Source organism: Carcharhinus amblyrhynchos, chromosome 16 (genome assembly GCF_965287045.1).
Source record: "Carcharhinus amblyrhynchos chromosome 16, sCarAmb.v2.hapA, whole genome shotgun sequence".
NCBI classification, from domain to species: Eukaryota; Metazoa; Chordata; class Chondrichthyes; order Carcharhiniformes; family Carcharhinidae; genus Carcharhinus; species Carcharhinus amblyrhynchos.
The window spans coordinates 10,714,051-10,740,780 of NC_137339.1; the positions used below are offsets into that span (position 1 = coordinate 10,714,051).

The following is a 26,730-nucleotide window of genomic DNA, read 5'->3' on the forward strand; positions in this document are numbered from 1 at the left end:
CTCTCACCTGATGTATCGGTACTCCTCTCATTTTGGCCTTTTCCGCATTCCCAGTTTCAATTGCTCCACCACTGCTAGTCACGGCTTCAGTTGCCTAGGCCCCCTCTGGAATCCCTTCCCTACACCTCTCAATCTCTCCATCTCACTCTCCTCCTTGCAAGATACTCCTTAATAACCTACAACCTTGACCCCCCCAAGCTTTTTGTCATCCAACCTAATATCTCCTTCTGTGGCTCAGTGTTTTGTTTAATAATGTTCCCATGAAGCGCCCTGGGACATTGCATTGTGTCAAAGGGAGAATTAAACGTAGAATAAAAACAGAAAATGTTGGAGAAGCTCAGAAGGTCTGGCTGCATCTGTGGCTTCAAGGTCATCAGTAGATTTTTAATTGCAGATATTAATGCTAGTCCACGCCACAATGGGAAAAAATTGTCACGACTGTAAGAGCAGCATAAAGACAGGAGTGACAAGTGGGAGAGACTAAAATCTCTGCCCTCTGGCACAGCGCAGGAGGATCTTATTGTTTCGGGAAACTATAGCACAGTTTTTCAAGCTTCTCCACGTAGGATATACTTTTCAGTGTTGGCAAGAATTTCCCAACTGTTTTCCAAGGCCAACATTTTATCATTTATCTTGAAATAATATTAACACGTTATTGGGTAACCTCCCCGGAGGCTCCACGCCCTAAGATGTGCAAGGTAAGTTTTTTTATCCAGAAGGTGGTGAATGTCTGGAACACGTTGCCCGGGGAGTGGTCGAAGCAGGTACAATAGCGGCTCTTAGGGGGCGTCTCAACATGAATAGGATGGGAATAGGAGGACACGGGCTCCGTTAGTGCATATGGTTTTAGTTTAAGTGAGCATCATGATCAACGCAGGCTTGGGGGAGGGTCGAAGAGCCTGTCCCTACGCACTCCTAGCCTGATCTCTCACATTCCACCCTATGTAAAGTTGAGGTCATCCAATACTCTGCTGTCTATATCTTAACTCATACCAAGTCTTTGTTCTGAAGGTGGCACCATGTACCCATAGAGCAAGGAGAGCTCCCGCCATACAAATCCTGTCCTAGGCGTCTCCCGCATCGCACGTTGCCAACCGTTTCCAAGTGACCTTGCCCACTTACCTCTGAAGAAAGCGGACCTCCATCTGGAGAGGAAGCAACAAGACAGAATTAGAAAGTGATGCTTCTTAAACAAATATATTTCACAAGATCTCCCCTTCCCCACGCTGTTGGTAATGTGAAACAGTAGTTTGCAGACGGCATCAAGCACATTGATTGTTATTGGTCTTCTGCTAAAGAGTTCCCCTCTGCTTTCATACCTGACCCATGAATGGAAACCACAATAGGAGCTGAATCCCAACACAGTCAATCTCATCAAGTAAGCAGGAACTATATTGTATTTTTTACTCTCTGGATTTGCTTAAAAAGCGCTTGCATTTATCTAGCACCTTTCATGGATAGGCCTTGAAGAAATGTCTCTGAAGTGATACTCTTGTTATAATGAAGGAATTACACCAACTAATATACAAACAGCAAGCTTATAGAAAATAGGAGGAGCAGGAGGAGGCCATTTGGCCCTTCGAGCCTTCTCCACCATTCATTTTGATCACGGCTGATCATCATCATGTTTCTATTGGCTTAGGCAATTGAGTTGGACGATCAGCCATAATCGTAATGAATGGCTCAAAGGGCCAAATGGCCTCCTCCTGCTCCTATCTTCTATGTCTCTATCAAATTCAATATCCTGATACTTCCTTCCCCACCCTCCCCCCCAATATCCCTTGATCCCTTTTGCTCCAAGAGCAATATCTAATTTTGTTTTGAAAGCATACAATGTTTTGGCCTTCGCTACTTTCTGTGATAGTGAATTCCACATATTCACCACCCTCTGTGTCCAGAAATTTCTCCTCACCTCAGTCCTGAAAGGTTAACCCCCTTATCCTCAAACTATGACCCTCTAGTTCTGGACTCCCCCACCGTTGGGAACATTCTTTCTAAATCCGCCCTGTCTAACCCTGTTAGAATTTTACAAGTTTCTAGGAGATCCCCTCTCACTCTTCTGAATTCCAATGAATACAATCCTAACTAACTTAGTCTCTCGCGTTGCCGTCAGTGAGATACATGATTGGATGGGTTGAATTTGGAAGCCCACTGGAGGTGGGGAGGGAGGAAGGCAGGCCTGGAATTTCCTGGTGCCAGCTGATGTGCCAACATGCTGGCATCTTTATGCCTCTAGACCTACTGGTGTCCACCAGCAAGAAAAACTAGAACCAGAGGGCACAACCTCAGGCTAAAGGGAAGATCCTTTAAAACAGAGATGAGGAGGAATTTCTTCAGCTAGAGAATGGTGAACCTGTGGAACTTTTCACCGCAGAAGGCTGTGGAGGCCAGGTCATTGAGTGTCTTTAAGACAGCGATAGATAGGTTGTTGATTAATAAGGGGATCAGAGGTTATGGGGAAAAGGCAGGAGAATGGGGATGAGAAAAATATCAGCCATGATTGAATGGCAGAGCAGACTCGATGGGCCGAGTGGCCTAATTCTGCTCCAATGTCTTATGGTCTCATGGTCCTGTTTTTAAGGAGGCAGTTCAGGTGAGGTGAGAGCTACCTCTCTGTACGCCGTGGTAGCTCATTAGCACAATTTAAAGGATTACCAAGGCCACCGATTAGAGGAGGTCCTACTGCGGTGCCCTGGAACCTGACGAATGCCAGGACCCAAGGTGGGGGCTGGCGGTGATGACCAGCTCTCCAGTATTAATTTGAGGCCATCCTTCTGCAGCCACTAGGTGGCGATAGCTGCAACAGGCTGCCCTATGAAGGGGTCCATGTTGCACAGTCATGGTCCAGCACCCGTGACCATTTTAAAAGGCTGTAGAAAATGCAGAGAAGACACCTCCATCATATTGGTCCCCCCACCCCCCATCCTGACAACACACACACACGCATCTGTAGCCCCTGAACTCTGTACAGTGAGTGTGCCCGCTGGTTGATGGACAAGTATTGTCGGGGATAGCACGGAGAACCGTCCTGGTCTTGTTAGGAATACTTGCTGTGCGACCTTTTGAGCCCACGGCGAGGAAGAGTTGGGGCCTTGGTTTCGCGTCTCATCTGAAAGGCAGCAACCCCCCAGACAGTGCAGCACCCCCTCAGCTTAGTCCGTGCCAATCTCGCACTGAACACGGCTAACTCAACACAGACCAACAGTCATCCATTCTGGGACCTGAGTACCACACCAGATGGTGAGGCCACCACCAAGTTATTGAAGAAAGAGCAGAGGCCGGAATTCTCCGGCCATTCACCCCAATGGGGTTCTCTGTTCCTGCCGGCAATGCACCCCAGCCTGTGGGTTTCCTTGCGGCATTGAGGGGTGGGGGGGTGACATCAATGGGAATTCCCATCGACAGTGAGCGGCGGGAACAGCGAATCCCGCCACTGGCAAACAACGCACCTCCTCTCTCCGGCGGGAAACACGTGGCTGGAAGCAAACCCATAATCTCAGGCAATTCCACCACCTCCTCACCAAAAGGTCACGGGGTTCATGACTGATAAAGGGATGTGAGCACATGCGATAAGGTGATAATTCAGTACAGAGGTGAGATAGCATTGCTCCTGCATTCAAAAGTAAACCTGTTCCAACAGATGTAAATAATCCAATGGCAGTGTTGGACAGGAGTCAGGAATTCTCCCCATTTCCTACTTTATACTTAATCCTACAACCACCACCCAAGAGAAGTAATTAACCAGTCACCCAGCTCAATGAGGCACTTGCTCCTCTGCGCACGATGACTGCTGTCGCTGTCCACATAACAACATTGACTGCCCGTCAGAAGCACTTTGAGATGCACAACGGCTGCGAAAGTTCTTTCTTTTCTGAAAAAAAAGCTCCACATTTCCACTTACATGTTTCTGAGCGTCGTACATCAGGCTTCGATAGAGCTGTGCAAATTGACAGTACGTGACATCTCCACTCCGCAACTCCATGTCCTGGAGACATTAAAAGAAGTAATCAGAGGGATGCAGATTAAGTCAGTAGCCATCTTATTCCAATAGACCATTAGACAGAAGACATCGGAGCAGAATTAGGCCATTCGGCCCATCGAATCTGCTCCGCCATTCAATCATGGCTGATATGTTTCTCATCCCCATTCTCCTGCCTTTACTCCATAACCCCTGATCCCCTTATTAATCAAGAACCTATCTACCTATTCCCAGTGTAAAAATACTGGGATCTGATCTTACTGGGCGTGTGACTCATTCCGGAGAATGAGGGGAGGGGAAGGCCCTGTGGCTGATGGCTGCCTTGGTACCTGGTGTCATGTTGGCACACTGGTTAGCACTGCTGCCTCAGAGCACCAGGGACCTGGGTTCAATTCCTCGCTTGGGTCACTGTTTGTGTGGAGTCTGCACATTCTCCCTGTGTCTGAGTGGGTTTCCTCCAGATGCTCCAGTTGCCTCCCACACTCAGAAGGTGCTGGTTAGGTGCATTCATCCTAAGTGTACCCGAACATGTGCCTGACTGTGGCGACTAGGGGATTTTCACAGTGACTTCATTGTAGTGTTAATGTAAGCCTAGTTGTGACACTACTAAATACACTTTAAATTTTACAACTTTAATCCAATCACCTTGTGGAACTAAGTTTTAAATTTATTCGTTCATGTCACAAATAGTCTTACATTAACACTGCATTGAAGGCACCGTGAAAATCCTCTAGTCATCACACTCTGGCGTCTGTTCAGGTACACTGGGGGAAAATTTAGCATGACCAATGCACCTAACCAGTATGTTTGTCAGACTGTGGAAGGAAACCGGAGCACCCAGGGAAAACCCACACAGACACGGGGAGAATGTGCAGACTCTGCACAGACAGTGACCCAAGCCAGGATTCAAACCCAGGTCCATGGTGCTGTGAGGTTGCTAACCACTGTGCCACTGTGGGTAGTTGGTCTCATGTTGTAAATAACCTATTTAGAGACAGCAGCTCTCAGCGTCACATTGAAGATAACGCTTGACACAAGACAAGAATCACTGATACTGGATGTCAGAGGCAGAATCAACCAGCACAAGGTCATATCAGCAACTCTGAACTATTCAGCAACAGACCCACAACACTGGGTCACACAGCATCATATAGAGACACCGAGCGTTATAGCATGGCATAGGGATAGTGGATGGTGCAGCTTCATTTAGGATGCCCTGGGTGGCACTGTATCGATTAGGGACACTGGATAGCATAACAACATGTGGAGACACTGAGGGTATAGGAACTCAATCCAGACCTGATGGCACAGCATCATATCCAGACAGTGCATGTACAGCATGCCACAGGATAGTGGCTGGTTTAGCATCATAGAGACACAACGGGAGATACAACACTGTATACAGACAATGGATGGTACATCATCATATGGAGACAATGGTGGTACAGCATTGTATAGGGTGATACAGTACGGAATAGAGACATTGGATAGTTCAGTTTTGTGTAGGGATAGTGGGGTGATACTATATTATATAAGTACACCGAACGATGCAGTATGGAATGGAGACATTGGCTAGTACAACAGTGTCTGTAGGAGATACTAGAGAGTACAGGATGTACCATTCTGGATGGTACAGCATTGTATAGGGACACTGGTGATAAACAGATTTTCTGGTGGCCCTCACTGCTAATGGTCAGATTAGCAACGTGACCAATTTGTGTGTTGACACAAGGATCGATCAAACAAAAGCTGAGTGGGGCAGAGAGACTTGGGTTAGAGCCAGAGCCTGAACAGAATCTCAATCAAACTCATGAGGAAAGAGATGCAGCTCAGGCATGGGAACTGTGCAGGCACGGGAGAAAACAAATCCCAAATAGAGTAAATAATTAAAAACAAGAGTTGAATTTGTTTTTAAAGCTGCCTTGTGTGCTTTAGTAGGACTGGATTGGTTCGGGATGACATGGAGTTTGGACGGACTGTATTAGGGTCCACAAATTGTGCCTCACGGTTACTGTGGACCAATCGGCAATGCTACATTACAGGAAAAACATTGAGACAAGATAAATAGATGAGATCATATTTCCCATGACAAAATGAATTAAATTCAGAAATAATTCAATTACTGTAATTTTTTCCCGCAGAAATTTCATGTTGGGCACTCGGTAGTTGACCTGTGACAGCATGCTCTTCAGATCCTTCACGGTGATCCTAGGAGAGGAAAAAACATCCAATTATTTGATTTGTAACATGCAATATGGTTTGTTACTGCAGAGTTATCAGAGTCAAATGGAGGTCTTGTGGCACAGTGGTCAGCATCCCTGTCTCTGAGCCAGAAGCCCTCCCTGGGTTGAAGTCTCATTGTAAGAAGTCTCACAACACCAGGTTAAAGTCCAACAGGTTCATTTGTAGCAAACGCCACTAGATTTCTGAACTGGCTGTTCCTTCATCAGGTGAGTGGGCTGACAAAGGAACAGCCAGCTCTGAAAGCTAGTGGTGTTTGCTACAAATGAACCTGTTGGACTTTAAGCTGGTGTTGTGAGACTTCTTACTGTGTTTACCCCAGTCCGACACCGGCATCTCCACATCTTGAAGTCTCATCCCAGGACTTCATGGCCAAGGAAGGTGCATTCATAATGCAGCCAAAAAGATTGGGCATCAATCTGCAAATCCCATTGACTGGAACCAGTCCAGATGGAGCCAGCCAGTCCTATATCCAAATTATAGGGGCGGCACGGTGGAACAGTAGTTAGCACTGCCTGCCTCACAGCACCAGGGACCCGGGTTCAATTCCCAGCTTGGGTCACTGACTGTGTCGAGTTTGTACATTCTCCCCGTATCTGCATGGGTTTCCTCCAAGTGCTCTGGTTTCCTCTCACAGTTTGAAAGACATGCTGGTTAGATGCATTGAACCCAACAGCTGCCAGAGTGTGGCAACTAGGGAAATTTCACAGTAACTTCATTGCAGTGTTAATGTAAACTTACTCGTGACTAATAGTAAATTTTACTTTAAATGATCAGTTAATATTTTAACATCAGTCAAAGTCCCAGTCTCATCCCAGGACTTGGAAGGTGCATGCACAATGTGGCCAAAAAGATTGGGTATCAATCTGCAAATCCTATTGACTGGAGCCAGTCCAGAGGATTAGTTAATATTGTAGCATCATCCAATAGTCTTTAACTTCCACTGTAATTGGCAAATATTCTTGATTCAGACAATTTTCCTTCCCCATGAAATAATTTAGTCTTTGTCATCATTTACAGTTTCTTGGACAATTTGCATTTCATAAATGTCCTCCATCTATTAAAGTTGCTGGATTACATTAACATCCCCACAGTGCAGAAGGAGGTCGTTCGGTCCATCGAGACTGCACCGACCGCAATCCCATCCAGATCCGAGTCCCGCAACCCCACATATTTACCCTGCTAATCCCCCTGACATTAAGGGGTAATTTAGCAAGACCAATCAACCTAACCAGACTGCGGGAAGAAACCGGAGCACCCGGAGGAAACCCACACAGACACAGGGAGAATGAGTTGAACCCAGGTCCTTGGTGCTGTGCCACCCTGCCACATCGGATTTACAGAAGTGCTTAAAGCATCCAGTCTTTCTCAATGGAGCCATGCTGCAGCCTCTGCCGGGCAGTCTTAGCACCTGCGTTGTTCCTTTGTGCTGCAATGTAAGCACCTTAAAATTGGCTACTGTAGGGTTTCCTGCCCTTTTGTCTGTTTTGGTGGGTTTTTGAGTGGATGGAGCTGCTGCCCCGTGTCTACCCAGCTAATGGAGTCATCCAGACCTTCAGTGTTACAGTGATTTACAACCTGATTTATTTCTCTGAGTTTGGCCAGCCTTGTATACTTGATCAAGGGTGAGATTGACTTTGCTTTGTAAAAAATCCGAGAACTTTACATCATGGACTGCGATGACAGTGCAGTTGTGAGTAAGCTCATCTTTCAATGAATCATTTCTGCAAGGATTCATGAAGTGACACAAGGGATAATTCGACTGATTTCCCTGGGCTTTGGTAACTTTGATTAAAGTGCTCTCACTCATTCTCAAGATTTTGTTTTAGGCTAAAATGTGTGTTGAAGTTTTTTAGGAGAATCTCAAGATTTGTGGTGGCCTCTTCCACCATCCTCAACTGTCTCAGAAGGACATCATTGGCAATCGGTCCTACAGTGTTAAGGAATGGACTATTCTGGTGCCTCTGCTCTTTAGCAATGGGTTCTATGCTACTCAATGCTGGAGGAAGTGTTCTTTCCATAACTCTTTTGGCCGCTGTGCAGGCTCCTGAGACTCCGGACAATGGAGTAGTGATTGCCCACCTGGCACTCACATTGTTGTTGCTTTTCAGATTGCCTCCTTTTTAGGTAGGTTTGCAGATTCTCTTTTCAATCCAGTTTAATTCCAGTTTGCACTGTAGGTCGACACTAATGAATAAACATTAAACTTTAAACAGGATAATTTGTCTGATGAAAGGTCATGGATAGAACCATAGAAAATTACAGCTCAGAAACAGGCCTTTTGGCCCTTCTTGTCTGTGCCGAACCATTTTTCGCCTAGTCCCACTGACCTGCACTTGAACCATATCCCTCCACACCCCTCTCATCCATGAACCCGTCCAAGTTTTTCTTAAACGATAAAACTGATCCCTCATTTACCACTTTATCCAGCAGCTCATTCCACACTCTCACCACTCTCTGCATGAAGAAGCCCCACCTAATATTCCCTTTAACCTTTTCCCCTTTCACCCTTAACCCACGCCCTCTGGCTTTTTTCTCCCCTGATGGATCTGAAACATTAACTCTTGCTTCCCTTCCCATGGATGCTACCTAACCTCCTGAGTAATTGCAGCACTTTCTGTTAACACTGCATAACTTATCACTGGCTTTTCACTAAGCTAGATTTGGGGTGATACAAATACAAACCTCTAACTGGTAGACAATCCCTCGAGAGCAGCATTGACAACTGATTGTAATCTGGGAGGCTGCCAGATCCTGGCACATCCATCATTCAGCATCACTCTGTCTTGGGGTTAGGAGCAAGCAATACACGTGCAACAGGAAAGCATAACTCTGTGAATTTCACACACTTCACTCATGGCACAATTCTAGCTCAGCCATTTCATAGGGTACCAGATGCAGCAATGATCAGACATTGTATTACAATACGATAGAGAGGAACAAACCACAGAGGGAGATCCACACTGATATGAGAGCACTTAGAAGGACAGCAGCATGCACAAAACAGACAGACACATATCTACATACACAGGCACACACACAGAGGCATGCAATCACACAGATACAAATATAGACACATGCATTCAAGCACACACACTAGGGGATTTTCAAGGTAACTTCATTGTAGTATTAATGTAAGCCTACTTGTGACTCTAATTAATAAACTTTAAGGAACACACACAAGCGCACACACACAAGCACACAGACACACACATATATGCAGACACATGGATACATAGACAGATGGACATAAACACATTCAGACACACAACTAAACAGATGGACACAGAGACAGACACACACAGAAATGCACACACAAACACATGGACACACATATAGACACAGGCACACACACCCAGATTCACAGGACACACAGAGACACACACACAAGCAGGCACACAGTAAGAATCAAACACACACACAGATGAACACTGATACGCACAAACACATTAATACACAGGTGTGCGTATGCACATGCGCACGCACACACATACGCGCATGCACACACACACACGTGCACACACACACACGCGTGTACGCATACACACACACACATACTCACACACACTTTTCCCAAGCTATGTTGTTCAAATATGTTTACACCTCAGCTTGTTCCAGAGTACGCACAGTAATGACTGAACTGATGGATGATTCTTTAAACTGGGAGTCGGTGAACCCAGCCACACCATTAAAACATTTATCTCGAACAAGCATTGTGGTCTGCGAAGCCACTGATCAAAATATGAGTGAGATTGCTCAGCGGAACTGAGGTTTGCTGTGAGGGACAGCTCCTCTAATCATAGCCTAATTCACTCCCATTCTTTACTCCGCGCTCTCCCCCATTGCCTCTGGCTCTCTCCCTCCACCTTCCTCAACACTTTCCTTCTTGCTCTCTCGCCACTTTATGCCTGAATCTCTCTCACTTTTGCACTGCCCGCCACCATGAAATTCTCCCCCGCTCTCTCAACAATCTCCCCCAGCTCTCTTGTCACTATTTCCAAGTTCCTGCGGCTTTCCCGCACTCTCTCCCTGCTTCCCCCAGCTGGCACTGCATGCTCCCGGCTGCCACTGGCTTTTCATAGCCCTTGGGGCACAGCTACGTTCAGCCATTGCTAAGCCTCAGGTCCTGCTCCAGGTCTCCCTCTTCCTCTCATCGCAACTTCTGCCCGCTGAAAATGAGGGTGGGTGAGTGGATGAGTGAGAGTAGATTAGTGGGTGAGTGAAGCTAGGTGAGTGAGAGTGAGGTGTGGGTGATGATGAGCGTGAGGGAGAGCGGGTGAAGCATGGGGCGACACAGTGGCACAGTGGTTAGCACTGCTGCCTCACAGCACCAGGGTCCCAGGTTCAATTCCTCTGGTCACTGTCTGTGTGGAATTTGCACATTCATCCCATGTCTCTGTGGGTTTCCTCCGGGTGCTCCGGTTTCCTCCCACAGTCCAAAAATCAGCCATGCTAAATTGGCTTTCGCTCAGGGGGATTAGCAGGATAAATATGTGGGGTTTCAGGAAAAAGGCCTGGGTGGGATTGTGGTTGATGCAAACGACTGGCCCCCTTCTGCAGTGTAGGGCTTCTATGGATGGTTGAGGGAGAGAAGTGAGGATAGAGTGAGTGTTTCACAAGCAGACAATGGTCGGGAATTTAACGCCCCGGAGAATCGGAGCAGGCGAGGGACTGACCATGGAAAAGTCCGTTGACCTCGGCTGGGATTTTACGGGTTCAGGATGAGGGAGACCATAAAATCCCATCCGTAGTCTCTGGACCACACAGTGGGTGGACTTTTAGCTAAGACTGCCTGTTATAGCACGTTCCAATTGGTCTGGGGAAAACAGGAGCGTGGAACACCCATCCATAAGGATTCCTGACAGCACTTTTACTGTAACTATCCAATCCAGGTACCCGACTGACCTAATGAGGGGAAGGGGAGCGTGGGTCCAGCCCACTCCCACAATCAACATCCAGGTTCAACCTCATTCCCGCACACCGGAGGCCAGCGAGTGAACTGAGAGTGGGAGTGAGCTGGACATATACAAACAAATGCTCAACTTTTCACACTCTAATCACCAACTTATGTAATTTATTTTTTTAAATTATCAATTTATTGTTCTGAAGTTGTTTTTTTGTCCATCAAGGTGTTTCATTTTCATCCATCATCTTCCGTTCTGAACTTCATGTTTAACGTTGTGCCAAATGGTATCCTTCTGAATTTTGCTTGTCCGACCCTGGAGTGAGAAAAGGTGACCCCTCCGTGTGAAAAGTCTGGTCCAGCCTGATCTAGCCACGTTTGTCTTACACTGTGAATTTCCAGGCTGGAGGAGGGGGAGAGGACGGGACAGGAAAACAATAAGAGAAGCAGCAAAATAAATCCTCCAGCCCCGCTCCTGACATTCCAATCTTACCTCGAAGGAACATCCTATTCCAATGTACCTGCAAAAAATCATGAATAACTACGAAAGGTCGTGAAAGAAGCCCAATCCATCACGCAAACCAGTCTCCCATCCATTGACTCTGTCTACACTTCCCACTGACTCGGCAAAGCAATTAGCATAATTAAGGACCCCACACACCCCGGACATTGTCTCTTCCACCTTCTTCCATTGGGAAAAAGTTACAGAAGTCTGAAGTCACATACCAACCAACTCAAAAACAACCTCTTCCTTCCTGCCATCAGACTTTTGAATGGACTTACCTTGCATTAAGTTGGCCTCTCTCTATACCCTAGCTATGACTGTAACTTTACGTTCTGCACTCTCTCCTTTCCTTCCCTATGTATGGGATATTTTGTCTGTGTAGCGCACAAGAAACAATACTTTTCATTGTATACTGATACATGTGACAAGAATGAATCAAATCAAATCGAATCATTAGCTGGCATTACCGGTCTTCTCGATTCCGATCCACATTGTAGAACTGTTTCCTCAACCACCTGTAACAAAAAGAGATACAAATCAGTCAGTCACCTCCTTCCTCAGGCTTCTCGTTTCAGCTCTGAACAACAAACTGTTCACCCAGTGGGAATAAATTCCCTCCAGTAGATTGCAACTTGTTCTGTACGATAAACCAAGCATACCTGTAAACCTGGGAGTGTGCAGTGCAACACAATGGCCAGAACTTTCCAGCCCTTCCACCCCACCTCCAGTGGGATTTTCCAGTCCCGACAAAGGTGAGCGCCACAGTGGGTTCCCCAGTGGCGTGGCCAGGCAAATGGCCATTGATCTCGGCGGGCCTGGAAGATCCTGCCGGTGGCCAATGGTGAGGTGCTTCCATTACTGGAAAGCAGAACGATTTTATTATTCATTTACTGGCTGGCCAGCATTTATTGTCCATCCCTAGTTGCCTGAGGGCAGTTGAGAGTCAACCACATTGCTGTGACTCTGGATCACATGTTGTCCAGACCAAATAAGGATGGCAGATTTCCTTCCCTAAAGGACATTAGTGAACCAGATGGGTTTTTCCGACAATCGACAATGGTTTCATGGTCATCAGTAGATTCTCATTTCCAGATTTCTTATTGAATTCAAACTGCATTTGCAGTTGCTAATCATTAAGTAAAGTGAGGTAAAATAAAAGCTTATTTGTTAGTCACAAGTAAGGTTTACATTAACACTGCAATGAAGTTACTGTGAAATTCCCCTAGTCACCACACTATGGCACCTGTTTGGGTCAATGCACCTGACCAGCATGTCTTTCAGATGTGGGAGGAAACCAGAACACCTGGAGGAAACCCACACAAACATGGGGAGAATGTGCAAACTCCACATAGACAGTGACCCAAGCTGGGAATCGAACCTGGGTCCCTGGCACTGTGAGGCAGCAGTGCTAACCACTGTGCCACCAAAGGCATTTCTCCTCTGAAGAGGCAGCAGAAAGAGATATAGCAGAGATTTTCAAAGCAGGATTGGGTATATAGTTGAAAGGCATGTTTACGGACAAAGACCAGGGGAGTAGACAGTGGTCTCAAAGAGCTGGCACAGCCACAGTGGGCCGAATGGTCTCCTTCTATGCTACATGATTCTACGCTCCAGGTACACTGAGAAGGGACAATCTACTTCCCTGGGAATATACAGTTGTATCAAGTATCTGCATTGATAGATACACAGTCGACGGCCCACTCCGGGCATCCAAGACTTAACCATTGCCAACACACACTCTGTCCCATTGATGCCCTTCCACGATGCCTTGATTTTTTTTTACCTTTCTATCTGGAGTGGGGTCGGTGATTTCATGGTATCTGCCAAAAGCCAGTTCAGCCCAGTGATCCACATGTTCATCTCTTCCTCTGAAGTAGCTGTGGAGAGCGTGACAAGAGACAGCATGAAGTCAAAGCCATTCTCCAAAGATTGACTGAGTGTAATAGCCTGCAGGATCCTGCTGGCACTGGCGCCCTATCGGTGCAACATCTGCTCCCAATCAAGCAATTTGACTGAACATAAGCCAGTGAATCATTCATTCATATATCTATATACAGTTGCCAGGTTGGCTTGCTAGCAGACTGGAACTGAATGGTCCCTCTACAACAGTTTAGACCTTCACTAATAAACTGTAACATGTTGTTGACTCTTGTATAAGAAATACCGGAGCCAGTTACCAGCAGTGTGAGAATATTGCATCAGGCTTCCAAAAGTGCCATTAGCTGCCTACTAAATTGTACTGGGGGAGCTGGTGCACACTGACGGTCAGCTCCCAAGTCCTGCTGGACTGAGACAATTAGAAGAGAGAGAATATTTGTCCACGAGTGCCTTCTCCCTCTCCAGTTTTTCCAGATTGTGACCATCACCATTGCCTGGCAAACACAGAGAATACCAGACGGAGCGAAGGAGGATGGGAAAATAATCAGGAAATGGAGGATGCGGATCTGACTTGGAGGTGGCACTAATCTGCAAGTGTTACAAAGCACCAGTTTGAACTGGAGAAATGAATCATAGAGTGCCTACAGTGTAGAAAGAGGCCATTCATAGAACATAGAACATTAACGCGCAGTACAGGCCCTTCGGCCCTCGATGTTGCGCCGACCAGTGGAACCAATCTAATGACCCTCCAACCTAAACTATTCCAATGTTATCCATATGCCTATCCACTGACCACTGGAATGCCCTTAAAGTTGGCATCATTCGGCCCATCAAGCATGTACTAACAACAATCCCACCCAGGCCCTATTCTCACAACCCCACATATTTACTTTGCTAATCCCCCTGACACTAATGGACAATTTAGCATTGCCAATCCGCCTAACCTGCACATCTTTGGACTGTGGGAGGAAACTGGAGCACCCGGAGGAAACCCACGCAGGCACCGGGAGAACGTGCAATCTCCGCACAGACAGTGACCCACGGTGGGAATTGAACCCGGGTCCCTAGTGCTGTGAGGCAGCAATGGTAATCACTGCGCCATCGTGCCACGCAATGAATGGAGTCTGAATCAACTACAGTTTATTTATTAGTGTTACAAGTAGGCTTATATTAACATTGCAATGAAGTTACTGTGAAAATCCCCAAGTCACCTGTTCGGGTACACTGCGGGAGAATTTAGCACGGCCAATGCACCTAACCAGCACGTCCTTCGGACTGTGGGAGGAAGCCGGAGCACCCGGAGGAAACCCACACAGACACTGGGAGAGCATGTAGATTCTGCATGGATAGCGACCCATGGTGGGAATCGAACCCGGGTCCCTGGCACTGTGAGGCAGCAGTGCTAACCACTGTGCCATCCTGCTACAAGTGTAGAAAGGAATTTTGCAAGGGTTGATAAAGTTACCTGCGAGACTGAGAGTTTTTAGGCGGAACTCCATTCCATAGAGGATGACGAAACAGTGGGTCAAATCAGGCCGGGATACATCAGCCTTGGCTGGGTCATCCTGGTATCGTTCAAAATCCCGGGAATTTCTTCCTGAACGAATCTCTTTGATTTCCCGAATATCAACTGAAAGAGAAGAAGGTTTACTAAATCAAGAGCATCGGTTGTGTCTTTTGCTATAAATCTGTCCCCTTACACAATTCCTGGTTTACACACCAAAGGATTAAGGTTGGAATCACAGTCCGGCTGTTCGTGTGTGTCCTTTGCTGGTTCAGGCGCTGATACAGCTGTTCGTATAGTTCACATTTAGTAAGCCATGAGGAGGGTACAAGACATTTATCAGCAAAACTGAAAACTTAGCAGATCTTATTTTAATCTAAACCGAATTGTAATGAATTCCAAGGTTTCAATTCACCGTTCAGAATAAAGCCCACAGACAAAATCAGCGAAATGCTGAGTGTGCTAACCCAGAGGAAACCCGTGAAGACATGGGGAGAATGTGCAGGCTCTGCATAGACAGTGACCCAAGCCGGGAATTGAACCCGGGTCCCTGATGTTGCGACCACTGCGCCACCCACTGTGCTACCGCGCCACTCACTGCAACACCGCGCCACTCACTGTTTTCAGATGGAGTGTTCAATGTCTCATTCAGGTGATGGCCCCTCTGGCAATGCAGTGTTTCTTCAGTTCTTTACTGGAGTGTCAACTTTGTTGTCCTTCAAACCACATCTAATCTGTCTCTCAAACCACATCGAGTCCGTCTCTCAAACTACATCAAAGCTGTCCCTCAAACCACCACCTACTCTCTCTCTCAAACCCTACTTAATCTGTCCCTCAAACCACATCTAATCTATCCCTCAAACACCACCTAATCTGCCCCTCAAATACCACCTAATCTGCCCCTCAAATACCAGCTAATCTATCCCTCAAACCACACCTAATCTGTCCCTCAAACCACACCTAATCTGTCCCTCAAACTACACCTAATCTGTCCCTCAAACCACACCTAATCTGTCCTTCAAACCACACCTAATGTCCCTCAAACCCTACCTAATCTGTCCCTCAAACCCTACCTAATCTGTCCCTCAAATACCACCTAATCTGTCCCTCAAACCCTACCTAATCTGTCCCTCAAACCCTACCTAAACTGTCCCTCAAACCACACCTAATCTGTACTTTAAACCCCACCTAATCTGTCCCTCAAATACCACCTAATCTATCCCTCAAACCACACCTAATCTGTCCTTCAAACCCCACCTAATGTCCCTCAAACCCTACCTAATCTGTCCCTCAAACCCCACCTAATCAGTCCCTCAAATACCACCTAATCTGTCCCTCAAACCCTACCTAATCTGTCCCTCAAACCCTACCTAAACTGTCCCTCAAACCACACCTAATCTGTACTTTAAACCCCACCTAATCTGTCCCTCAAACCCTACCTAAACTAACCCTCAAACCCCAACTAATCTGTCCCTCAAACCCCACCTAATCTGTCCCTCAAACCCCACCTAATCTGTCCCTCAAATACCACCTAATCTGTCCCTCAAATACCACCTAATCTGTCCCTCAAACCCTACCTAATCTGTCCCTCAAACCCCACCTAATCTGTCCCTCAAATACCACCTAATCTGTCCCTCAAACCCCACCTAATCTGTCCCTCAAACCCTACCTAAACTATCCCTCAAACCCCACCTAATCTGTCCCTCAAACCCCACCTAATCTGTCCCTCAAATACCACCTAATCTGTCCCTCAAACCCTACCTAATCTGTCCCTCAAACCACACCTAATCTGTACTTTAAACCCCACCTAATCTGACCCTCAAACCCTACCTAAACTATCCCTCAAACCCCACCTAATCTGTCCCTCAAACCCCATCTAATCTGTCCCTCAAACCACAGGTGTCCAAATGTAATTTAGTATAAATGAAGTTGATTTGAAGTTTGTACTTACTGTTGTAATGCAAGAAACGTGACAACCAATTTATGCACAGCACGATCCCACAAACAGTAATGATAGTGAGGAAATCATCTATTTTTAATGGTTTTGGTTCTCTTATGTTTCTTCAGAATGGGGGATGGGGGGTGCGATTCTCCCAGTCCGCTGCGCAGGCCGTGAGACTCAAGCAGAGGCCATATATTGGGCTCCCTGTTGGGCATCACAGCTCCCGCATGTCTCCGCCTACCAGTGTTGTCAACTCTGTGCCCGGCAAATGGGGATTTATATGTCATTAGTGGGCCTGGGACTGAGGATTCTGGGCCCACTAGCCTCTCCTGACCCGTCCGGAGTGAGATTTACAACGGCTCCCCACTTGCAGGGAGCTGGTGGCCCAAACCTGCTGGTGTGAAGGGGTTGGGGGGGGTCACGGAAGAGGTTAGGGGGTGCCCCCTAGGTACTACCAGTTTGGTCCTCTGAAACTGCCAAAGAGGAAAAATATCAATGCCCAGGTGGCACCTTGGCACTGCCCACCTGTCACCAGGCAGTGCAAAGGGGGGCGCCAGGGGTGGGGCCGAATGAGCTAGGCTTCAGGGGACGGGGAAATCAATGGGGGGGGGGGGGGGGGAGCGGGGGGGGTCCCGCCGCCACTCTGCACTCGGGCTTGATGACAGAGGAAGGGAGGCCAGCGATTGGGGCTGCACGATGGGGTGGGGGTGGGCTGGGGGCCGGGTTTGGAGGGGGGGGGGGTGAGCCTGGACTGCGGAAGGAGGAGGGCTGGAGCTGCTGGGGGGGGGGGGGGTGGTGGGGGAGATCAAGGCGGGCTGCTGTGGGGTGGGGGAGGGAATGAAGTAGGTGCGGTCGGGGCATTGCAAGGCATCTTGAGAGGAATTGCTTGATAGAGCAGATGCAGCACGGTTTCATTAAAGGGAAGTCGTGTCTGACAAATTTACTGGAGTTCTATGAGGATGTGTCTAGGGCGGTCGATAGAGGAGAGCCGGTGGATGTGGTCTTTCTAGATTTTCAGAAGGCGTTTGACAAAGTACCTCACAAGAGGTTATTGCAGAAGGTCAGGGGACATGGAGTTGGGGGTAGGGTGTTAGCGTGGATAGAGGATTGGTTGTCAAATAGGAGGCAGAGAGTGGGGGTCAATGGGTGCTATTCGGATTGGCGGATGGTGACTAGTGGGGTGCCCCAGGGGTCGGTGCTGGGGCCTCAGCTATTTACCATTTATATAGATGATCTGGAGGAGGGAACTGAGTGTAGGGTGTCGAAATTTGCTAATGACACCAAGATTGGGGGAACGGCAAATTGTGCGGAGGGTGTGGAGAGTCTGCAGAAGGATCTAGATAGGCTGGGCAAATGGGCCAGGAAATGGCAAATGGAATTTAATGTTGGCAAGTGCGAGGTGGTCCACTTTGGTAGGAAAAATGGTAGGAAGGACTATTACTTACGAGGCGAAAAACTGCAGCAGGCAACGGTGCAGAGGGACCTCGGGGTCCTTGTGCATGAGTCGCAAAAACCCAGCTTGCAGGTGCAGCAGGTGGTCAGGAAGGCGAATGGGATGCTGGCCTTCATAGCGAGGGGGATTGAATATAAAAGTAGGGAGGTCTTGCTGCAGCTGTATAGGGCATTGGTGAGGCCGCAACTGGAGTACTGTGTGCATTTTTGGGCGCCGCACCTGCGCAAAGATATTTTGGCCTTGGAGGGAGTGCAGAGGAGGTTTACTAGGCTGATACCGGAGTTGAGGGGGTTGAGCTATGAGGAGAGGCTGAATAAACTGGGCTTGTACTCGTTAGAGTTTAGAAGAATGAGAGGAGATCTCATTGAGACGTATAAGATGATGAATGGGATGGATAGGATAGAGGTGGAGAGACTCTTCCCGCTCAAAAAAGACAGTAGGACTAGGGGGCACAGCCTCAAGATAAAAGGGGGGCGGTTTAGAACGGAGTTGAGGAGGAACTTCTTCACTCAAAGGGTGGTGAATCTCTGGAATTCTCTGCCCGTTGAAGTGGTGGAGGCTGCCTCGCTAAATATTTTTAAGAAGCGGGTTGATGGGTTCTTGATAAGAGAGGGGATTAAGGGTTATGGGGAGAGGGCGGGAAAGTGGAACTGAGCCACAACAGATCAGCCATGATCTTATTGAATGGCGGGGCAGGCTCGAAGGGCTGGATGGCCTACTCCTGCTCCTATTTCTTATGTTCTTATGTTCTTAGACACATCCACGACGCCAACGGTCAGGTGGCTGGAGAGGGGGGCCAGTGGGGGGGAAGTGGGGGGGGTGGGGCGGTGGCTGGGGCCCCTCAGCCAGCGATGCGGGGTCGCGGGGACGGGCCAGCCACCGCGAGGCTGGCAGTGCGGGGCTACTGCGTTACCAGCCGATCCCAGCGCTGACAGATCAGCGCACGCGCGGTGGCCCACTCAGCGGGATGCTGCCGGCCTCTCCGGCTGCCCTCGGCTTTAGTGGGAGCGGGGGGGGGGCAGCCGACACAGCGCTCGGATCAAAATGGCGAAAAGGTCGGGCCCGGTTTTGTTCGGATTCTTACAGCGCAACTGGAGGGTGCAAAACCAAACCAGAGCTGCGCAACGCAGGATGAGCCATCCCTTCCTTCACTCGGCTACTGGGGAGGGGCGGGAGGGGGCGGGGGGAGGTGGGGAGCAGGAGGGGGTGTGTTGGTGTGTGTGTGTGTGTGTGTGTTTGTGTGGGTGCCATAAGCAGAGACATGGGCCAAGGGTGGAAGGGGAAAAGCACAATGTTAAAATGGCGGTGCAGGCTCGTTGGGCCGAAGGGCCTGTTTCCCGTGCTGTGTTGATCTCTGTGTCTGTGTGTGTGTGTGTGTGTGTGTGTGGTGGCAAGTGGGTGGGGTGGGGTGGGGTGGGGGTGGGGGTGGGGGTGGTGGGAATGTCCCCAGCAGCTGGATTGCGCGTTGGCCAGTGGATCCTGTTCGTAAAGGGATGCCTGATTCGCAACAGGAATGAATTAGCTTCCAGCGCAGGCTTCAGTTCTGGCAGGCAGGCCTCTGACCTCAGCAGATGTCTGCAAGTTGAACAGAGGCGGCTTTGTTCCACTGCCGTCTGATCAGCTGACAGCCCAGCAGCTTCGAAACTTCGCCAGGTTTCTCCCCAGAAACGCACTAACCTACTCCTCCTGTAAGGCAAACCCGCCCCCCTCCACCACCACCCCCACTGCACCAGCCCACCTCCCCCCCCCACTCCCCCTCCCCCTCTCGCCTCGTCTGGATGTGTCCAGGCACATTCTGAAAAGTTTCAGGAGAAATGGAAGCTCTGACAGGACAGCGACCGACAAGAGCGCAAGGCAGTAACGAGAGGGCAACGATCTAAGATGACCGCAGCAGTGAATTAAAGGGAAGGTTAGGAGCCAGAATGACTGCTATGTACAGCCTTCTCTGCCACTAAACCACTGACGCCGCAGAGCTCAAAAGTGCTTGTAAAAAGGATACAGGCAGTTGCTGGCAAACGGGGAATACTAAAGGTTCTGATGCACTGAGGCAGAGAATGGGGATAGACCACGAGGCGGAGGAAATACTGGCACAGATTTGCTTAACCTAACAATCTATTTTTGTTCTGTAGCTCTAGGTATGAACATGATTCTACTGATTATTAACTCAGTGCTTTTATAGGGCTGTTACAGAAAAAGGCCATGCGTCCCAGACAGTCCTCCATCCTGTTTCAATGACAAGGATTCAGCATTGCACATACTGAACATGGAAGTCATGTGGCACAGTGGTTAGCCTCTCTATCTCTGGGCCAGATGCTCCAGGTTCAAGGCCCACTCCAGAGCTTTACTGGCTAAGGAAGGTGCATTCATAAAATGGCCAAATCGTCAGCCTGTAAATCCTCCCAGTGTAGCAGGCAGTGAGAGTTCCATGGTCATCTATTCTGCAGAAAGCAATGATGTGGAGATGCCAGAACTGGACGGCTGTGGGCACAGTAAGAAGTTTCACAACACCAGCTTTGTTTGGAATCACGAGCTTTCGGAGCGCTGCTCCTTTATCAGATGCCTGGTGAAGGAGCAGCGCTCCGAAAGCTCGTGATTCCAAACAAACCCGTTGGACTTTAACCTGAGGTTGTGAGACTTCTTACTGTGCAGAAAGCAAAGGCAAGCCACTGCGACAATGTTAAGGGTGGTAGAGCGGTTAGCACTGCAACCTCACAGTGCCCGGGGCCTGGATTCGATTCCGGCCTGGAGTGACTGTCTATGTGGAGTCTGCGTGGGTTTCCTCCAGGTGCTCTGGTTTCTTCCCATAAGATGTTCATGTTAGGTGGATTGGCCATGCTAAATTGCCTCTTAGTATCCCAAGATGTGTAGGTTAGAACTAGCCATGGTAAATGTGTGGTGTTACAGGGATAGGGTGGAGGAGAGAGCCTGGTTAGGACACACTGTCAGAGAGTTGGTGCAGATTCAATGGGCCAAATGGCCTCCTTCTGCACTGTAGGGATTCTATGATTCTTGCAAAGTACAATTATGCATCAATCCAGTGGAAATCTGTGGTCACCAACGCCCTCTTGGGACATGGTGCCAGAAGGTGGTGTATTTTACATTAATCACACAACTCAGTTCATTACTAAGTGAGTAAAAACATGAAACCATTTTATATTCTTGAAGGTCTATAACTTACACTTCCCTTCCGTCATCTAAAGGCATTGACCAACACAAGAACACCACAGGCAGTATAACAGCAAGAAAAGATCACAGCTGAGTCCATGTCTGATCTTAAGATTCAAACATTCCACTTCCATTCCACATTCACCATTATATTAGCCAAAACATTCTCCTGCCCTGCCCAGAGGGTTTACATGGCAAGATGCCAAGCCATACAAGTCTATGGTGGTCCCCAACTCAAGCTGCCAGTTATCTAATCTCCATCAAGACAGCATTTGAAATACTCCAGTTGGCCTCAGAACCTCTGGATGGAGTGATGGCAAGGTGGGGGGACATGTCGGGCCATTAAAAATATCACAACCGACAGTCCCACATTCCGGAGAGTGAGGAAAGTCTCAAGTAAAAAAGGGGAATGCCTGAAGTTGTCCAACAGCAGCAAGGCTGATGGAAGGAAGCAAGGGATGAGATTATCAAACAGAGTTTATCTAGTCCCCACCACCTATAGTGGGTGGGTTTGTACTCACACAATATGATCACTATTTGGAGGACGGGGGGACTACCTGAATAAACCAAGTCATTGCAGCCAAAGGCCTACCTGATTTCATATCGAATGAAGTGGAGATTGAAGCAAGTTCCCATCAGTTCCCTGCATTGTCAATAGCTACAGGTATCAGCTGGGATTTTGTTAAAAGCTGTCTTGTCAGAACGGTTAAGTCCCCCTCTAGATCTTCAGCATGCACATTAAGTGTGACATTCCAGTGTCATAGAATCCCTATAGTACAGAATCAGGCCATTTGGCCCACCGAGTCTACTCCGAGAGCAATCCCACCCTGTTCCCGTAACACCACATATTTATCCTGCTAATCAATTTAGAGTCAATTTAGCATGGCCAATCAACCTAACCTGCACATCTTTGGACTTGGGGAAGAAACCGGAGGAAACTCGTACAAACACAGAGAGAATGTGCAAACTCCACACAGACGGTGACTCAAGCTGGGCATTGAACCCAGGTCCCTGGCGCTGCGAGGAAGCAGTACTAACCACTGTGCCACCGTGCCACCCCAAAATGGTTCATTTATCTCACTACCTCACTCTCTGTTTGCTATTTGTTAGCCAGTGCTCTATTCATGCTAATATATCACCCCAACATATGCTCTCATCTGGCGTACTAACTTTTTAATGAGGCACCTTACGGAAAGCCTTTTGGAAATTCTGAATTAAACTCATTCTGAAATGTTACGAACCTGGCTGATGTTATCTGCCAGGGTGTCCCAACCTGGATCACCGGTTCACAGTGGTGCGCAGTTCAGTTTACAGGAATGGTGTAAGGAAACACGTACAAGACCCATTGCGAACAGTAACAGCCCAGTTGTGGTATGACACTTATTAAAGAACATTTATTACAATAAAGTAAGGACACATATACGCAGATAGGGCTATAATGATTGGTTTAGCTCAGTGGGCTGGACACCTGGTTAATAATGTAGAGTGATGCTGACAATTGTGAGTTCAATTCCTGTACGGACTGAGGTTATTCATGAAGGCCCCTCTCAATCTTGATTCTCGCCTGAGATATAGTAATCCTCAGGTTACATCACCAATAGTCAGCACTCCCCCTCAAAGGGGAGAGCAGGTGACTTAACCCAATGACCTAAGGCAATTATGCGTAATAACACACCCATACAGTTTATGTAGAAATTACCTTTTTGATTGAAAGTACATTTATGAGATTTGGATGCTTTAAAGACTTGCGTCTTCCCAAATAGTATCCAACTCAATAGAGCTATAAGTCAAGGCCAGTTTATAGTTACCACACTATATACAATTAAGGAGTGATTCTGGGGAATGTCATTTTTGGTTTAGCAAAGATATGATTTTAATCTTCACTAAGGTTTCTGCACTCTTGCTCGTGGTCTGCTAGCTAGAACGGGCTCACAGGCTGCTGGATGGAATCTGCCCCTCAGGCTGCTGGATGGATACTACCTCCCTGTTTCCATCAAAGTTGCCAATTATATTACCGTAGCCCTTTGTATTAGCTGTCCGTCCCTTCAACTTCTGTACTTCTAAAAGGGGCAGCACAGTGGTTAGCACTGCTGCCTCACAGTGCCAGGGTCCCGGGTTTGCTTCGCAGCTTGGGTCAGTGGCATTGTGAAGCCTGCATGTTCTCCCCGTGTCTGCATGGGTTTCCTCTGGGTGCTCCGGTTTCCTTCTACAGTCCAAAGATGTGCGGGTTAGGTAGGCTGGCCCTGCTAAATTGCCTCTTAGTGTCAGGGGGACTAGCTAGGGTACATTTAAAGGGATAGGCCTGGGTGGGATTGTGGTCGGTGTAGACTCGATGGGCCGAATGGCCTCCTTCTGCGCTGTAGGATTCTATGATTAACATATGAGTGCCGTCCCTGGATGGTGCAATTGTCTACCTAAAGTGCCTCCTATTACCAGAGTGATGCATTCTTCTGGTTTGTCTACAGTTTCTAACCTTGTTATTGGGATTCACATTCTGTGAAATACCTTTTGAAATGCTGCTGCTTTTGAACCTGCTGGCACATTCATGACAGTAATCTCGAGGAATGGCATTATTGCACTGCTTAACCTTTCAAACTATTCCCAGAAACACAACTTCATTGGAACCAGTAGGCCTCACTGCTGTTGTAACCAGTGCCACTCATGGCTCTGTGAGTAGCACTCTCACCTGCGGTAGAGGTTGTGGATTCAAGTTTAACTCCAGAGACTTGGGCATAGAAATCAAGGTTGACATTCCAGCAAAGAACTGAAGGAGCACTGCATTGTTAGAGGTGCCGTCGCCTGAATGAGACGTTAAACACTCCATCGGAAAACAGTGGTTAGCATTGCTGCCTCACAGCGCCAGGATCCCAGGTTTCCATTCTCGGCTTTGGTCACTGCCTGTGTGGAGTCTGCACGTTCTCCCCGTGTCTGAGTGGGTTTCCTCCAGGCGCTCCGGTTTCCACCCCACGGTTCAAAAGATGTGTGGGTTAGGTGGATTGACCAGCTAAATTGCTCCTTAGTGTCATGGGGGCTAGCTAGAATGAATGAGTTGGATTGTAGGGATAGGGCCTAGGTGGGATTGTGGTCATTGCAGACTTGATGGGCTGAGTGGACTCTTTCTGCATCCCTGGCACTGTGAGGCAGCAATGCTAACCACTGCGCCCGCGTGCCACCATGCTGTCCCACCATTTATGTCCTGCATTTTCTGTCTGTATTCTGGACTTTCCTTTCCCATCTCTATTTACACATGGTTCTGGAAAGCTAGGGGTAAAATCGATTTAAAAACCCAAGTGTTGAGTCAACTGATCCCAGTTTCTGGAACATTAGGATGTGACCATGGCCATTCCAGCCTCCAAAACATTTTCCCAGAAACCCATGTCTAAGTTGACGCGACTCAAGCAAGGATTGGGGTTTGTGGCTGAACTCTCACGGCAAAAGATCACATGGTAAAAGTAGCTAGAGCACGAGGAACCAAAAGGAAAATGCAACCCCTGCGAAGGCACATCAACAGGAAGTAGCACCTTTATTAGATGAAGCGGAATGAAAGTGGAGAGACTAGGAGGTGGAAATAATAACTTGTGTCAGCGTGGCTCCTGTAACATATGACTTCACCGCACTTCACAGGTGCTTAGCAAACAAAATATAACACGGAGGCACAAAAAGAGGTTTTGACACAAAGAGGTAAGTTTCAAGTAGCAACTTAAAGGTGAAGTGAGCAGTAATCATAGAATCTCTACAGTGCAGAAGGAGGCTGATCAGCCCATTGACTGAGCCTGCACCGACCACCCAGGCCCTATCCCCATAACCCCATGCACCCACCTTAGCTAGTCGCCCTGACACTAAGTGGCAGTTTAGCACGGCCAATCAACCTAACCCGCACATCTTTGGAGTGGGGGAGGAAACCGGACCACTGAGGAAATCCACGCAGACACTGGGAGAATGTGCAAACTCCACACAGACAGTGAGCCAAGCCGGGAATCGATGTTGTAGAGGTTTTGGGCCCTTTAAAGTGTGGGGGGAGGATGCGTTTCCCGAGGTCCATGTGATTGGCAAGGATCCTATGGATCATCCCAGCTGGAAACTGAACCTATCGACAGGAGGGCATGGATGGACAATGGGTTGAGGAGGGACTTGCGGTTGGGTCCAGGGTGTTGAAAAGAGCATTCGTAATCAAGACTGAACAGTAAATTATTCTTTCTGCGGCAATAAAGTCTTTGTTGATTTAAGCCACATCGAGTCGCCCTCGTTCTATTACAGTGGGTCAGAGCTGAGGCATCTGAAAGCATGGCCACCAATGCTTGAGTGATTAAACATAGGTGTGTACAAGAGGCAGACTGCAAGACAGCAGAGATCCCCACAGCGATGTAGGCCTGGGGGAGATTATAGATATAGCAAGGGTCAGTTGAAGTGGATGTCAATGTGGATCAGTGAACATGATGGCATTAGGCGAGTGGGGTTTAGTTTGAATTGAGGCACAAGTGGCAGCTTTCGAAGAGTTCAGTTTTATGGAGGAAAGAGAGAAGATGAGGGCTCACGGGACAGAGAGACTATAGCCTTCGTTTACTCAAAATTCCCTCCTCCCAGGCATACTGAAAGTATCATAGCTCTGTTGCTGGTTCATATCCAGCTTCTAGTCCACCCACTGAACACAGATTACTGTCATAGTCTGGGTTTTGGTAGACAGACACACATTGCTTTCAAAATGAGGGCCTCATTAAAAAAAAACCTTAATTGCTATATTATTACAAGGACCATAAAAACTATTAGAAAGATTTTGTGGCAGTGTCTACTTTAATAATTTCAATAGTTCCCAGCACACACAGACATCAAAGGTTAGCAGCTTGTGTAATGATTTTAATCAGGCAATTGAGGCTGGCCTGATTGAATATGAGCTCCTTGATTAAGACCAAATTGATGTTCCAATCAGGGAGCCCCATGCTCTATCCTGAAACAGGAGCGCCAGTTCCTCTGGCACTCCACATGGAGACTGCATTCTGAGAACACTTTGTATAATGTTGTTGGATCTTGTAAATAAAGGAATTTAGGTGAAGGGACTTCCGCCTCTGGGAACTTATCACACCTGTTTTCAAAAGAACGCTCAAGTCAAAGTGATAACCTGGGGCTGGCTTTCTTCAGGTTTGTATATTTATATATCACCAG

The 26,730-nt window shown here is 47.8% G+C and overlaps 1 protein-coding gene across 1 annotated transcript in view; it reads right to left on the reverse strand.

Moving 5' to 3' along the window:
- plcg1 (phospholipase C, gamma 1) overlaps positions 1 to 26,730 on the reverse strand; it is a 136,127-nt gene that overhangs the window by 64,247 nt on the left and 45,150 nt on the right. The window contains exons 2-7 of the mRNA XM_080204689.1: positions 14,972 to 15,136; positions 13,412 to 13,505; positions 12,096 to 12,143; positions 6,103 to 6,187; positions 3,902 to 3,985; positions 1,123 to 1,145 (exon numbers count right to left, since the gene is read on the reverse strand). Coding sequence (XP_080060815.1) covers positions 1,123 to 1,145; positions 3,902 to 3,985; positions 6,103 to 6,187; positions 12,096 to 12,143; positions 13,412 to 13,505; positions 14,972 to 15,136 — 499 coding nt within the window. The remainder of the gene's footprint in view (positions 1 to 1,122; positions 1,146 to 3,901; positions 3,986 to 6,102; positions 6,188 to 12,095; positions 12,144 to 13,411; positions 13,506 to 14,971; positions 15,137 to 26,730) is intronic.